The sequence below is a fragment of the Lycium barbarum genome, chromosome 5, assembly GCF_019175385.1.
Source record: "Lycium barbarum isolate Lr01 chromosome 5, ASM1917538v2, whole genome shotgun sequence".
Taxonomy (NCBI): domain Eukaryota; kingdom Viridiplantae; phylum Streptophyta; class Magnoliopsida; order Solanales; family Solanaceae; genus Lycium; species Lycium barbarum.
In genome coordinates, this window is record NC_083341.1 from 129689531 (window position 1) to 129704076 (window position 14546).

Below are 14546 nucleotides of genomic sequence, written 5' to 3' on the forward strand. Positions count from 1 at the left end.
CCAAACTCCAATTTATAAATTTCACATTGATCAGCTCGCGCGTAGGGTAAACAACTCTTATCTTTCCTCAAAAACAGTCCATTAATTAATAATGTTGATTAGAACACAAGATTAGGTTGGGATTTGGCAACATTAATGATATATTTCATAAATGAATCAACAAAAGCATTTTGACTTGCAAATTAGACCATCAAAACAAACCAAATGTCAGACATGTACAAGTGCACAATATAGAGATAAAAAATCATGACTTTAAAGTTTAGTACTGGTCCATGAATACTTCCTACTGTATTGGAGAAAAAAAAGGGAAAATAAAAATACTTGCTACTGTATTAATATTAACACCAAAATTCAGCCAACAAAAAAAAATGTGTGGAAATGGGGAAGCTTGCTTCTGAAATATTAATTTATCAGAGCCAGGTTTCGATCCTGGGACCTGTGGGTTATGGGCCCACCACGCTTCCGCTGCGCCACTCTGATGGTGATATCCTCTTCTCACTGTAGTTTTTATATATAATTTCGAATAGCAAAATAAATAAGGCAACTTATCCCTTGAACTTCCATCAAATGCTTACTTTGCTTTCAAATTTTCTGTATTTCGATTCGCTACCATACCTTTTTGTTATTTACACAAAATTTTGCTACATATTTATTTTTTTTGCATAGGGTAAGGAGGATGAAAAAAAAAAAAAAAAAAAAAAAAATGAGAATAGAGTTTCACACCTATTATGTATGAGAAAACACCAACCTACACCCCGGAAAAAAAAAAAAAAAAAAAAAACTACACCGACAATTTAGAATTCATCTCTAAATTGGACAAATGTTAGTTGTAAAAAAGACTTAAGGACTAAACATCGGACACTTCACATTTACATAAAATAATTCCTCAGCCAGCTGTTACCAGTTGCTTATATAAAGTGGCGGAGTCAGGATTTTCATCTAGGGGGTTCAAAAATTTTAAAAGATAAATAAACGAAGAAGTCAGGGGGTTCAACATCTAATATATATACATAATAAAATAATTTTAACTTTGAAAATACATTATAATTTTTTGCCGAGGGGGTTCGGATGAACCCCTGGACATGAGCTGGCTCCGCCTCTGCTTATATATAATAAAAAAATCTCTCATAAAAATGATGTATCGATGACTAATTTATGACATTAAAGTCCTGGATAGGGCTCAAAAGGTTGCAACAGTAGAGTTACACCTTCGAATGACATATAAACCATGCATGCTTTCCGTTGGTCAATTTTTTTGTTTCCCATCCGGTATTCGCATTGGGGCTGATTAAATCTGGATTTATACTGGGTAGTCCCACATTTAGGGGCAAAATACTCTCTAACAATGGTGACTCCGTACCCAAAGGGGCTCGAACTCGAGACCTCTTGGTTAAGGATGGAATTAGGAGTGTACAAAAAAAATCGACAAATCGGACCAAATCGATAATCTGAATCAAATCGAAAAAAAAAACCTGATTGGTGATTTGGTTTGACTTAGTTTGGTTTTAAAAAGAAACCCGACCACTATTGGTTTGGTTTAGTTTTAATTTAAAAAAATGTCAAACCAAATTAAACCAACCCGACATTACATTTTTTAAATTTCAAAAATATTTTATACATAAAAATATTTATTTATAATGTAATTTATAAATATTTCTTAAACTTTTTCATATTTTTTGGTCTTTTAACATATTATTTCACTTGGAATTAGAATTTTGAATAATCCAATAAGTTTTATAGCTCTTAGATAGTAGTAACTCAAATAAAACTCAACAAAAATCAAATCAATATTAATGCTAACAAAAGAAATTCAATTCTAACACTAGGAATGATAATTTTATCTATTCTTTAGTTTTATATTGGTTTAGAAAGTGAAAATACATAATTTAATTTTATTTTTTTCTTTAATATTTAGTTATGTAATTAATACTTATTAGTCATACTTATTTTAGCATGATTTAGTACTTTTAGATTATGATCGTTTTCTATATGCCTTATAATTTAAACGTACTTATTATAGCATGACTTAATTAGTACTTTTAAATTATAATCATTTTATTTTATGCAATTTCATTACTTTTTTTTTTTTTGCTGAATATTTTGGTACAATATCATTACATTTTGTATTATTTTCTTTAAAAATATCTTAATTAGATAGTCGAATCTTACTAGGACTAAAAAATATTTAAAGTACAACTTATATATTTAGTATGAAGACTTTACCGGAAAAAACCCGAAAAACCTGAGCAACCCGAAAAAACCGAGAAAACCAAAGGTTAAAAAACCCGACTTTTGTTGGTTTGGTTTGGTTTATAGATTTAAAAACCCGATACAATTGGTTTGGTTTGGTCTTTAAAAAACCCGAACCAACCCAGTCCATGTACACCCCTAGATGGAGTAGTACTAGCCACTACACCACATGCAACCATTGTTGGTTCCGTTGGTCAATCGATGCTCTATACTTCTTTACTACTCGTACAAACTTGACGGACTTAAGCTGTATTGAAAGAATCATTTTGTCTTTACATATATTCTCGTTAACAATTTTTATGAATGTTAAGCTGTATTGAAAGAATCATTTTGTCTTTACATATATTCTTGATAACAATTTTTATGAATGTTACGAAGATGTATTAATAATACCAGTGTAGATTAACATGTTATAACATGTACGTTGTTGTATCATTTTTACCAAGTTATCAGTTTATATTTGTTATAGAATTTTTTTTATAATTACTTATAAGTGTTCTGACTGTGTGATCATATCTTGCATTAGTATATGCAATAAGGGGCAAACAAAAGTTTTTGTCGTCCTTAGTTGAATTTCAACTAAGGCTCAGCAACCAGAAGGCATTCTCTTTCAAATTGGCCCCAGTTTTTGTTCTTTATTACTTCATTTATTATGGAGTGTTAGATCAAAAATCAAAGCACTCTCAAGTCCTTTGTGGTAATACTTGGGCACTTAGTCCAATTTTTGCGGGTGACGTGATATATGTACTATAATAACTTCATCATATGGTGATTGTGGTACACACGTGGTTATTGCTAATTAATTTTGCACTCCTGAGTCCATTCCTCCGTGGACATCTGTAATTAGTTATTGCTTTATTTATTAACAGAGGCAGATGAAGCACTATAACTTGGGGTTCAATTGAACCCCAAATTTACAATAAATAGTAGATATAAATTCATAACTTTAGAAATAAAATGATTTAGTACTAAAAATTTAAGATATTGAACCCCTAAAATTTAAATCCTAGATCCTCCTCTGATTGTTAGTAACTATTTATGAATCTTTTTTGCACTTTACTTCCTCCGCTTCATATTCTATATAATTTTAGTTTTTATATTTGGTTCGAAAAAATATTTTTCACGTAATCAAGAAGCTATTTATGATTTTATTCAAATTTACTCTTATTTGGAAACGTGAATAAAAACATAACCAAGAATCCATATATAATTGAGACTACAGTCAAACCTCTCTATAACAGCATCGTTGGGTCTAAAATTTCTTGGCTGTTATAGAGAATGGCTGTTATACACCTCTAACATTAACATTTAAATAATATTTCACTGTTGTCGGCAAAAAAGATACATAAAATCTAATTTTTCATTTTTAATTCCCAAATTCTAAGCTTAATCACACTTTGTATAACGAAGGAAATTTTTTTAATGATGAAATTAAGAATATACATGTGACATTTTTAGTCATAAATATTGTATTAAATGATTAAATATTTTGTCAAAATCTCTACACTTATTATTGGTAATCATCGATATTCTATTTTTATAAGATGGTTAATTATTATATTACCAAAAGAAAAAAATGATAGCTATTATATGCGGGTAATTTTATAAAGAGCGCACTGTTATAAAGTTGGTTGTTGTTGTTATAAGTGAAATGTTGTTATGGAGAAGTAAAATATAACATAAAAAATTGGTTCCAAAAAAACTTGGTTGTTATAGAGAGGTGTTGTTATATGCGGATGCCATGATAGAGAGGTCTGACTGTATTTAATTACGGGTATTTAGTGAAAACACTTCTTCCTTTTTAGGGATATAAGTGATTTCTTAAGGGTGTGTCCAAGCTAAAACATCATATAATATGGACTGAAGAAGATATTAGATTGCCCTTTACGTTATTTGTCATTATAAGTTTTGGCAAAATTTAGGCAACTTTGGAGTCACATTTACATTTCCAACTGGAGCATTTATTCGATCTCACTAATTATTCTCCGTCGTTTCAATTTATGTGGCGCTTTTCGTTTCACAATAGTCAATCTAACTAAACTTTGAAGTTAAATTGAATTAGATCAACTTAATATTTTAAATTGATATTTTGATAATTAAAAACTAAAAAAATGTAATATAAATTGAAATTTAGCTGATAATTATTATTTTTAAGCGTAAACTATATATGAAGGCAAAATTGATTCTTGAGATTCATTTAATGTTAGTTTCTTTCTTAATTTCATCTAAATTACTAAGCTTAAATCACCACATTTAACTAGCATAAACTCTTACCACATGAAATATCACGAGAGTAATTAAAGCATAAATGCAAGAAAAATAATAATTTATTTCCGTAAATAAAGAGATCACATGCTCACACATTCAGAAAAATACCAATATTTTCAATTTATAATTTTCACCAAGTTGTAATTATTTTACATCATTTAAATCACATTATGTTAAAAAATGTCTAGTTACTTGTTTCCCTTTCGGATTTGCTAATTCTCCTATAATCTTTTGGTTAAAATTTATTTAATTAGCGGATTGAGAAATTTTGATAAGAGTTTGAGCTCGGACTTAACACGGGCCTCATGTAACTAGTTATTTTATAAGTGATCTGATTATAATAGAGGGCTCATCTCAATTATCTGTCCCTGTTTCCTCTTTAAGGAGGAAATGGCCATGTACATCTGAGCAATACATTCCATGTTACACGTGTGACATAAAACACAAGAACATGTCGAAATCATTAATGAAATATTTCATTAAAAACAATTTAATTAAGGGAAATTTACATAAACAGCTACCTTTTAACAGCTTCTAACAATTTATAGCTACTTTTTTTTATATTTACAAATCGTAGCTAGTTTTTCTTATATTTCTGTTGTATTTCGCGTTTTTGAAATACAGGGAAATATACGGAAATACAAAGTTCGGCTGAGTTAGCATTTTTGAAATACACTGAAATACAAAATCTGGCAGAGTCAAAATAGGTTGTATCTATGGAACAGATTCTCTTCTTTCATTTTAAATGGTAAGTCAAATTAAATCAACCATGTATCACGCATAACTGTTGAAGTTCCATAATAACCCACGTTTCTCTCTCCAAATTACTCCATTCCAAACTTTTAGAAATACTTCCAAATACAGAAAAATATACACTGGAATACAATGAAATATGGTTGATTGTTTAAGAAATATAAAATTGTAGTATGCATATATACAATGGAATACAATGAAATATATTAGAAAATTGTTTCATAAATTAGAAATACATTGAAATACAACGAAATATACTGAAATATACTGAAGCATTTTATCAAACACTTGGTGAGCATGAAGCTCCACAAATCTCATCGGAGGTGGAGTATGCGTTTAACCACCGGTGAACCACCGCTGCCACCGCAGAGAAGAAGTGGCAGTGTTGAAAAAGTAAAGAACAAACCAAAACGTCACTCCTTTTCTTCAGAGATTTGTAAATCAGAGAAACTTAGAAGTTTCAAAGGAATCTGATTTATAGCAACATCAACAGTGAAGAGTTGCCTCCATAACTAAATCGAGAAGGGGTACGAGCTCTCTAGTGTTATTCTTCAAAAATTCGACGAGGATTGCAGAGATTATGTGCTCTATGCCATCAAGAAGAGTTCTGTTACTAGTTCTTGTCATTCTGACACTTCCACTGTCACAATCTTGAACAATTTTCCTGGGCAGGAGAGGGAACAGAGAGAGAGAAAGAGAAGGGTGAGGGAGAAATAAATTTGAGAGGTGAGAGAAAATCAATTTAAAAGAGAAACTTGTGTTATTATTCATAAATAGGTCATAGAAGTAGCCATATGACAAGTAAATTTCCTCTAATTAACTAGGCCATCAAACCAAACAACATTGTGAGTACAAGTGAGAACAAATTGAAATATGAGAGCCAGGTTTCGATCCTGGGGGACCTGTGGGTTATGGGCCAACCACGCTTCCGCTGCGCCACTCTGATGATGTTGTCTAGTGCTCGCGAAAAGTATTATAAGTAATATTTCTGTTTTCTACTTTGCCTCCATTTCTTCTATTTCTGTTCTCTAACATATATGTTTTTTGCTTTCAGAAAAAAAATTGCTCATAAATCGAAAACGTTTACAAGAAAGAGTTTATGATATTAAATAAATGAATCTTGAATGCTCCTAATTAGGAAGAGACAAATAAAATTATTTTCACATATTTACACGGAAGATGGAATGGTAATTAAATCTACCAAATACCAATTATAATGACTTACAAAATTGGCAAGAATATATCTTATGAACTCGTAAATTTTCAGTAGGGGCTTAACTAAGTTAGGATTGTTTTGCCCTAAAACTAAATTAATATTGGTGATTCAATACTTAGTATTTATCAAGCCAAACACTCTATGTTTTTAAGGCTCTTGGTTACTTCTTTTCAAGCATTAAATATTTTATATTTGGCATAAGGTCTTTTATCTAACTTTTAATGTTATTACTTCTATAAAAACATCTAATGGATTCTTCAATCTCCTCTCTATAGTTGACCTAACAAGTCGCCAACATATATTATAAGCAAGCGATCATTTGTACATGCGAAATGAAAAACATACATTATGTTTACAGCAAATTGAACTCATGAACAATTGGCATATGTCATTTATATGCACCTTTATCATATGCATATTATTATCACTTGAATCTGTCACTTGACCATGGTAAACTAATGTGACTTAGTATATATATGGAGTATAAGCAAGTAGTTTTCAGTGTATGAAGTATATAATGCTGCAGCCTAATGCCTATGGTAAACTATTGAGGTAACGAATTTCGCATTGGAAATGCACAATCTAGTCATGGCTATGGGTTGTGGAAGACTGGAAGTATATAATAAAAAGCCTATGGTCACAAATAATTTTTTGTTTAAAGCCCTATGGATGATAATATTCTTAAAATGACCCTCACTCTCTTTTACATTAGTGTTCTTGAACATGCAGAAAATATTTACTTACTATGCTTGCAAATTATATGAGCGTCCTGCGACTACTACGTTTTATTATTTATTTATTTATTTTAATAATTTTTATTCTGTTTCATCTTGGGATTTTAGTGTTTTTAAAATTTGTCATTTGGTGTGTAACAAAATGGAAAATTTCCTTTAGCTTACATTTCTAGAAAAAGTTCATTGCAATTAGCCTCAAGATAGTTTTGAAAAGTTTCATGCTAACCACCAGTTTGGAAAAGTTTCATGCTAACCACCAGTTTGGAGAAAAAGCTTCATGCTAACCACAGAACTACCAACTTGCTCTAGGCACCAAGATATCACTAGAAAAGAGAATATGTAAAATTCAATTGCATAGACTATACTGTCAATGCTAAGAGCATTTCACTACAATAACATCATCAATGATACAACTACCTCTCAATCCCAAACAAGTTGGGATCGGCTATATGAAAAGTAATAGTTCTCTATATCGTGGAAACGACTAATTTCATCAATGTTGACAGGATATGAGAAGATACAATATTCAATGTACAAGCATCCTCACTCCTCTAAGTGGAGCATCTATCACAGTTGCATACATTTTTACAAACTTCTTTATGAAACTGGTTTGGTTCTGAACCCACAAAAAGTCTCAGAAAATATCCAACAGTTGTGATAATTCAAGCAGCAGTGGCACTTCACGAACTTCCTACTCCGTCCTCAATCACATGAATGGTGGCTAAAAGGCAGATGAGTTAGCCCCATACTCTTGGCCCAAAATGACAAACCAAAGATATTCAAGAGAAGTATTATCACCTACTTAGTAGAGCTTAAAATAATTCCTTGTCCCAACATGTATAATCTCTAGTTGCCAATGAAATGCATCAGTTCATCTTCAATCTGAAAGTTAGTTCAAATGGGACGAACCAGCTGTCCAGTTTACCAAGTCATTGTAAAGAATGAAGAAGATCAACTTATTCTTGGAGGAGGTGGAGCAGATGACTCTCTGTGATGAAATAACTTGACCAGCGACCTACGCTCACAGTCCTGCAGACGCATACATTCAAACATATGATGAAGTTCCACAGACTTGCTTTAACACAGGTAAAGGACACCAAGTTTTGGGTGCAGTGTTTTTGGAAAATCAAAACTTCACAACCCAGCAGAAAAATTGAGCAATTAGTGGAACACTTATGTTTCAAGCAAACAAAACACATCAGTTAGTGTTTTGTTCAAGCAAACAAGCACATCAGTTGGTGTTTTTTGTTCCAAGCAGACAAAACATATCAGTTAAATGTCCCATCAGGGACATCTGATAAAAATTGGAACAATGCAGAGAAGATTAGCACGGCCCCTGTGAAAGAATGACAAGTGACAAGCACAAACGGAGAGTTGGTGTCCACATACAATAACAAAATAATAACATTGAGAGCATTGTGTTTACATGGTCTGTTCCCAGGTTTAATGCAAGATAGAGCAGCACAAGTGACCACAAGTTGTCTGACCTCAATAACATGTCAACCATTAATTTTGAAGAATGGTGTTAACATTTCAAATTGATACAAAACATGGTTGCAAAGTCGAATCACAAATGAGATGGGTGTAATTTGGCCTACGCAAAATATCGCGTGGATTTTTATGATTTTCACGCAATATTTTGCAATTGTCACGTGAAAATCATAAAAAAAAATCGTAAATAAAGTTTGCAATTTCCTCACAATTTTTATGATTTTCACGTGAAAATTGCAAACTTTCATAAAATTTTGCGCGATAGTTTACAATTTTTGCACGAAAATTGCATAAAATGATTATACTTGCGCGAGAATTTGATGATTTTCACGTGCTATTTTGAAATTTTCATGCGAAAATCATAAAATTTGCGTGATATTTAGAAATTTTCGCATGGAAAAGTTTGCAATGTTCACACGAAAATCATAAAATATGCATGAAATTTTATTATTTTAGTGAACCTCTCAATTACTATCGTAACTACAGAAACATATCTAATACAGTTAGTTTTCATGAGCAAGCAGATAATTCAACAGAACATATGTTTGTTAGTTTGGCAACAACAACAACAACATACCCAGTAGAATCCCACAATGTGGGGTCTGGGGAGGGTAGAGTGTACGACCTTACCCCAACCTTGAAAGGTAGGGAGGCTGTTTCCGAAAGACCCTCGGCTCAATGTTTGTTAGTTTGGCAAGAGCTGTAAATAAAAAAAAATTAAGTCACCTGAAGACACCTTACCTTAAACATATTTAAATGGAATGGTCTGTCTGGATTCATTCTCTTTAGTTTTAGGAATGTATATGCAAAGCTTAGTTGGTCACGTGAAGTAAATCGGTCAACTTCGTTGAACCAGAGGCAAGAGAACAAATTTGACATTGGTGTATGTGCTCTGACAATAAAAGAACCTTCAGGCACATCTGCAGAACGCCAGAAAACCATAATTGGTTCAACAAACTGCACATAAAAGAAGAAGGCAATGAAGAATAAGATAAATAGTAAGCATGACATTGCACGTACAGCTCGGTAGAGGAGAATTTGGATCTGAAGGGTCAAATTTGGTAAGACCATCAGATTGGTAAAATGAAAATTGTTCATCAATTGCAGTGTGATTGTACTTATTTAGACGCTTATTTTGGAGTACTTCTTCCCAAACACAGTGCCGAGTATAATGATTTGAGATGGCATACTCAGAGCCAGTTTGCCACAAGAAATGATCAATTATCAACATTGGATCAGTTGCGAGCCGCAGTTTGCTATCAAGCCAAATAGAGTACCTAATAATTGCCACAAGAGAAGAACAAATTCAATTTCAATTGGAGTAAGCAACATAAAGAATGAAAATCTAGCTAGGAGAATGGAAATCACCTTGAAGAAGGAAAGAGGCGATGTGTCAAGAACTTTGGTACTTTCCCTGTTTTACGCATATCTGTGTATGGTAAGTTCTTGACGACAACTAATTTCCACAAACCAACAAATCCACCATCATCAGGTGTGTTTCCTTCTTTTGAGAGCGTGTAAAGAGTTTCCTCATCAACAAACATAACAAAACATACATTCTTCTTTGAATACTCACTGATCTGAAAAGGCAAGGATCTATCCAAAGTAAGCACATGTTGCTATATCTTAACCTGCTCTCAGGGCTTTTCAAAGATATCATCTGACAAATCTGTAGAATATTGCTAAATTGAGTCACTTATTATTAGAGAAAACTGATGTATCCGGGATACATGTTTTAGAAAGTCTTTGATCTTCAGGGAGTTATTCAAAGTTTCTGATTTACAAGTTTTTTATGCAATTTCCATTTCTGAGAATAGAGAAAGAGCAAAGAGAGAGTTGAATGTCATTAGAATGAGATTGTAGAGAAAAAGGAATTTTCCAGCCTTCCAGGTGGTTAACAACTACAGAATGGATATAATCAAACAATCTCAACGAATATCATTAAAGGAAAGAAAAGTAAATATATAGAAAAATGTAGGTCAAATCATTACCAATTTGCTTGTCGGCCTTCTTAAGAAATCAGAGCTTCCAAAAATACATGATGATACAACCACCCTGCACGCATTCATGTATATTTTATCCACCTCTTTCAAATCAAATCCAGTACTTGGAAACCCTTCAGCTCCCTTCACAAAACCACAATGAATTGTTTGATTGACAGCAAAAAATGATTGTTCTCTTTCTTCAAGGGTCTGATGTCCACCAAATTTAGGTTCATGAGCATCAATATGGGAAGCTTTCTTTTCTGTTTCCATATATCCCAAGGAAAACTGAGTAAAATTCAAAAAGTCCTTGGGTTCAGTAAGAAAATCGACAGAGTCCCTAAATGCTACCTCACAAGGAAAAAAACCTGAAAAGCCAAGTAGAAACAAATGAGGATTTGCAGATTTCCATATTTCTGCTTATGTTGGAATAGCTCCTTTAACATCCTAGCTTTGTATATAGCATTTTACCAAGAGATGTCAAAAAAAGGATTAACTTGCTCTAACTGATCTCTACAATGTTAGGGAGTTCAGCATAGCCGCAGGATAACAAATATTTTGTGCCATGGACAATAGGGTTTGTCACTTGACAACTCTTTTTGGCACTTTTGGAGGTACAAAAAAGAAGTGAAGAGTATATAACAGAACATGAAGCTTTTGTATAAGGCAAGCTGTAATGCATATCTAGGCACTCCAGAATTAATTGGATTAAACACATTTAAAGCATGTTTAAACTTCGGTTGCCACCAACCTCAATAAGATAAAAGGTTTTGAGCTTCGACCTCAAAATTCTTCGATGGATTAGATAAGACGGGCAATAATCTAATCTTGCTTAGCAGGCCATATGTGCTGCAAAGAAGAGGTATCAAAAAGATAAAACCAACTACTAATCACTTAGCCAACATGGTGTGATTTTGAAGATAACACCAAAGAGCTCATTCATAGCCGAAGTTCTTGAAATTGTTATATTGTTACCTTTTGGCACCCATTAACAGTAATAAACGACATAGTTTCTAAAGGATTTACTTCAGGATTTATAGAGACAACTCAAATATCTGCACTAACACTCTCACATTACCACACAGAACCATGGAACAAACAGGTAGAAAGCGAATGCTCAACTATAGTTCTCCAGATGTATCTCTCTGCTTATAACAACTGCAGACAAGTGTTTCAAACTGACTACAAAGTTCTAGGATTTAGGCTGCAGTACTTCTTGCTACAATGTCCATTATATTAGTTATAACTATCTATTTTGGCCAAGATAAGTATAACTTTTCTTCCCATTGTCTGCTTGTTGGAAACTCCATTCTTAATGACATAAACTCATTCAAGGTATACACAAGCTAGTAAAAGTAAGTCTTACGCTGCCTACGGGGTTTCTTTGTTGGGCGGTCAGGGACATCATGCCCAATATAATCTTCTTGCATTTCTCTCCAAGGCAACATGCCGTGTTCCAGTTTATCTGCAAAGAAAATGGGAAAATATGTCTTTAAATAATACCTAAACTTAAGAAAAAACTTATGAAGGAATTTATAAACTCAAAATATAAGAGGTAGTATGAGCAAAACCCAGTAGCTATCCTTCAACTAATGTCTAGGATATTAAAGAAGCCACAGGGACGCCGCCTGCCCATAATATACTCGCAGTAGTATACTCATCTACAAGTGTAAGAATCCCAACGAGAAAACGTAGCAATTTATATGAGTTAAATATTACTAATATTTACAATCTTAAAAGATAACATCTAATGCACTAGAGGATACAGAACATACAAGTTTAAAGCTTACAACTTAAAGTTTGGTCAAGAAAAGCAAAAAAGAGGTGCCTGAGATAGAAATCAAATTACCCATTTCACAATTGAGGAGTAGTTTCTTATCCCTTATTTCCTTTTTCGAAACCTCATGTATAGATTACAGAAGAGTGGATGTCTATTTCTAGAAAAGCATTTCTTATTTAGGTTTTTCTACTTTTTTTGCAATGGTGCTTCGACCCTTTCGGATTCTCCAAAAATGCAAAACGTCTTGAGGATCCGACACACACCGAACAATATTTTGAAGAGTCCAAGCAACACAGCTTTTTGGTATACTTCTTGTATTCGGGCACTTTTTTGCCCCAATAGTAATAAAACTTATTACTCCATACCTTATAAAAGAAACAAGTCTTTCCAAAATGCAACAAGTTTCAGTTAAATAACTATACATATGATAACACTACAATACTGTAAAATGAAATGAATTATTCCAGGCATAAGAAGACTAGACAACAACAACAACATACCCAGCGTAATCACACCCCTACCTTTTGTGGGGTAGAGAGACTATTTCTGATAGACCCTCAGCTCAAAAGAAAGTTTATGAAGCAGAGTTGCAAGAAAAATATGACAGGAAAATAGCAAGATACAAAGTAAATGAAGCATCAGACAGTAATACACATTAAAGAATAAGAAACTACGCGATTACTAAATAGATACTACTAAAAATAGTATCTTTGTTTCTCACCATGAAAGTGCATCCCTAAGCCAAAAGCAGCCAATGAAATGAAGCAAAGCACAGCAAGTGAAAATACCCAAAACAGTAATCCCCGGTTTGTAAATCGACTAAACTTTCGTCCTCGTCTAGAACTTCTGAAATTGTTCTTGATTTGATCCAAAAACTTGTAAACAATACCTCTTCTCTCTTGGAAGAGTAGTTCAGTATTATTGTTCTTCTTATACAAACCCATTACAACAACATCCCTCCAAAACCTTATACATCAAACTCCTCATCTGTGCAAAATCAAAATTTATCAAAAAATGTTAGTAATTTGTTTGTTTCAATAACTACACAGAATCTTAATATTTTATTACCTTATAAAAAGAAACAAGTCTTGCCAAAATGCAACAAGTTTCAGTTTAATAACTACAAATATCATAAGACTGCAATCTGGAACTAGAGAATAAAATTAATAATTCCAGGAAAAATCATATTGATCAAAAAAAATTGTAAATACTGACAGCAAAATTAGTAAAAATAAACAGCATTAATAAAAAAAAAATAAAGAAATGCAGAATTTATCAAATCAAATTATGTCCAAAACCTTAAACATGAAAATCCTCATGTGGGCAAAAATCAAATTGATTAAAAAAAATGTAAATAAGCTAATGATGAAATATATTGCAGAAAGAAAATACTGACAGCAAAATTAGTATAAAAATAAACAGCATTAATAATAAAATTCAAGAAACAGATAAAATGCTATCATATTTAAACTTTTTAACCTTATAAAAAACAAGTCTTGCCCAAAATCAAATTGATCAAGAAAATGTTAGGAATTAGTTTCAAGAATCATATTCATTGTAGGCAAATAAATTGAGACATTATTATACATAGAAATGTGTACACATTTAAAGGTGAAATAAGGATTTACCTATTCATTTCCATTTAAAAATGTCAGTGAATATAATTGGGTTAATTGAATTTCATATGTGGGTGATTTTACGAGAGAGAAATGTGTGCATCGAATAATTCCTGAGTACTGATCTGAGTTCGTCGGTGGGTTCGCTCCGAATAATTTTTAAACTTGTCTGTTTTTAGAATCTAGTGCGTTTGTTTTAATTTTCTTTTTAATCCGTTTATAAAAAATGAGTTTTTTCTTTGTCAATTCTTTAATTTCAATTTTTCATATGACATATTTAAGATTGCATAGTTAAAAAACAGTTTAGTACAATTTGCTTATGTTTAATTTAAGACTAAAAGATTCAAAAGTCATTCTTTATTTTCTTAAAATTCGTGTCAAGCCAAATCCAGATAAACAAAATTGAAACAAAGGTAGTAGGAATTTTATTACTTTTGGGTGTGTTTGGTACGAAGA

The 14546-nt window shown here is 32.3% G+C and overlaps 1 protein-coding gene and 2 non-coding genes across 5 annotated transcripts; 1 reads left to right on the plus strand and 2 right to left on the minus strand.

The window, feature by feature from the left end:
- Nucleotides 1-408: 408 nt before the first annotated feature.
- TRNAM-CAU (transfer RNA methionine (anticodon CAU)) lies at nt 409-480 on the minus strand. The gene has a single exon. It is a non-coding gene; the product is annotated as a tRNA-Met (tRNA).
- A 7061-nt stretch (nt 481-7541) lies between these two features.
- Nucleotides 7542-14260, minus strand: LOC132641546 (probable hexosyltransferase MUCI70). 3 transcript variants are annotated; one of them, XR_009582889.1, is made up of 9 exons: nt 14103-14260; nt 13196-13461; nt 12061-12159; nt 10704-11062; nt 10081-10292; nt 9733-9989; nt 9454-9632; nt 8024-8250; nt 7542-7942 (listed from the first exon to the last, which is right to left on the minus strand). XR_009582889.1 is itself a non-coding variant. In XM_060358586.1 (8 exons), the coding sequence occupies exons 2-8, from the start codon at nt 13416-13418 to the stop codon at nt 8173-8175; spliced, it is 1407 nt and encodes a 468-aa protein (XP_060214569.1). In that variant the 5' UTR covers nt 13419-13461; nt 14103-14260; the 3' UTR covers nt 7542-8172. The 3 variants fall into 3 exon arrangements, 2 of the variants coding, with proteins under 2 accessions (XP_060214569.1, XP_060214570.1); XM_060358586.1 differs by having other exon boundaries at nt 7542-8250; XM_060358587.1 differs by lacking the exon at nt 14103-14260 and adding an exon at nt 13954-13978 and having other exon boundaries at nt 7542-8250.
- On the plus strand, nt 8500-8602 carry LOC132642954 (U6 spliceosomal RNA). The gene has a single exon (XR_009583424.1). It is a non-coding gene; the product is annotated as a U6 spliceosomal RNA (small nuclear RNA).
- Nucleotides 14261-14546: the final 286 nt, after the last annotated feature.

Coding starts and splice junctions, on each gene's coding strand:
- LOC132641546 (XM_060358586.1), bottom strand. CDS start 13,418: ATGGGTTTGTATAAGAAGAACAATAATACTGAACTACTCTTCCAAGAG. Junction 12,160..13,195: donor CTTAGGGATGCACTTTCATG/GTGAGAAACAAA, acceptor TTTTCTTTGCAG/ATAAACTGGAACACGGCATG. Junction 9,990..10,080: donor CGCCTCTTTCCTTCTTCAAG/GTGATTTCCATT, acceptor GGCAATTATTAG/GTACTCTATTTGGCTTGATA.